The following is a 938-nucleotide window of genomic DNA, read 5'->3' as shown; positions in this document are numbered from 1 at the left end:
AATGTGCACATATCAGAGTGAAAAGATCAGATCTTGATAAACAGTGAAAAATCTTGTCATATTTAAAAGACTTTCAGATATCTATTTTTCTTTTCTTTTTTGTCAGAATATGGTGGTTTAAACCTGGATTATAAATACCATGCTGCCTACCTAGAAGCCTTAGGTCACATCCGAGCAGGAGGCGTTAGTTTAGGCATTGGTGTGCAGACAGATGTAGCTACACCTGCCCTATCCAGGTAAGAAATTCAGATTACTAAGAAAGTGACCCTGCCATACTTTTAAAACTTACAATATGTGGGTTTAATTAGTTTCTATTGATTTTCAATATGTTGTTCTTCCTTTACTTTGTTGGTATAGTACTTTTTAAATTCAAACATTGTTAAAATAAATCATTATAGCTGCCCTAGAGTCATTTATAACATTGGCACTGATAAGATAGACATAATTAAGCAGGGACATACCTTAGAAGCTAATGCAAATAAATATTCTGGGTACAGGTTTGGAAATGACTATATAAAGAGGGAATTCCTAGCACCAGCAATCTCTGGAGATGTGGTTGCATGTCTAGGAGTGAGTGAGCCAGGTGCTGGCTCGGACGTTGCAGGACTGCAGACAACAGCACGTCAGCAGGGGGATGACCTAATAATTAATGGGCAAAAGCTGTGGATTACAAATGCTTGTCAGGCTGACTGGATCTGCCTCTTAGCCAATACTTCCATAGGACCTCCTCACCGCAACAAGTCTTTGATATGTGTGCCTATGAAAACTCCAGGTGAGGGGGACTCTCAGTATAGTTATATTGCAATGGGAGTTTTGATATTTTCATGTTTTGCATTATCCATTTTACATTCAGTATGTTGACCAGTTTGGTTGTTTACTCCAATGAAAATTTATTATTCTGTGTCTACAAGTACAAGTATTTTTAGTTTTCAAAAAGA

The 938-nt window shown here is 37.3% G+C and overlaps 1 protein-coding gene across 1 annotated transcript in view; it reads left to right on the top strand.

Annotated features, from left to right (window-relative positions):
- Window positions 1-938, top strand: part of LOC119590824 (probable acyl-CoA dehydrogenase 6) — a gene marked incomplete in the record, with an annotated part of 7160 nt that overhangs the window by 1558 nt on the left and 4664 nt on the right. The window contains 2 exon segments of the mRNA XM_037939576.1: window positions 107-236; window positions 498-772. Of these exon segments, the coding sequence (XP_037795504.1) occupies window positions 107-236; window positions 498-772 (405 nt within the window).

This window comes from Penaeus monodon, chromosome 27 (genome assembly GCF_015228065.2).
Source record: "Penaeus monodon isolate SGIC_2016 chromosome 27, NSTDA_Pmon_1, whole genome shotgun sequence".
Lineage (NCBI taxonomy): Eukaryota > Metazoa > Arthropoda > Malacostraca > Decapoda > Penaeidae > Penaeus > Penaeus monodon.
This window is presented reverse-complemented; position numbering and strand designations above follow the sequence as displayed.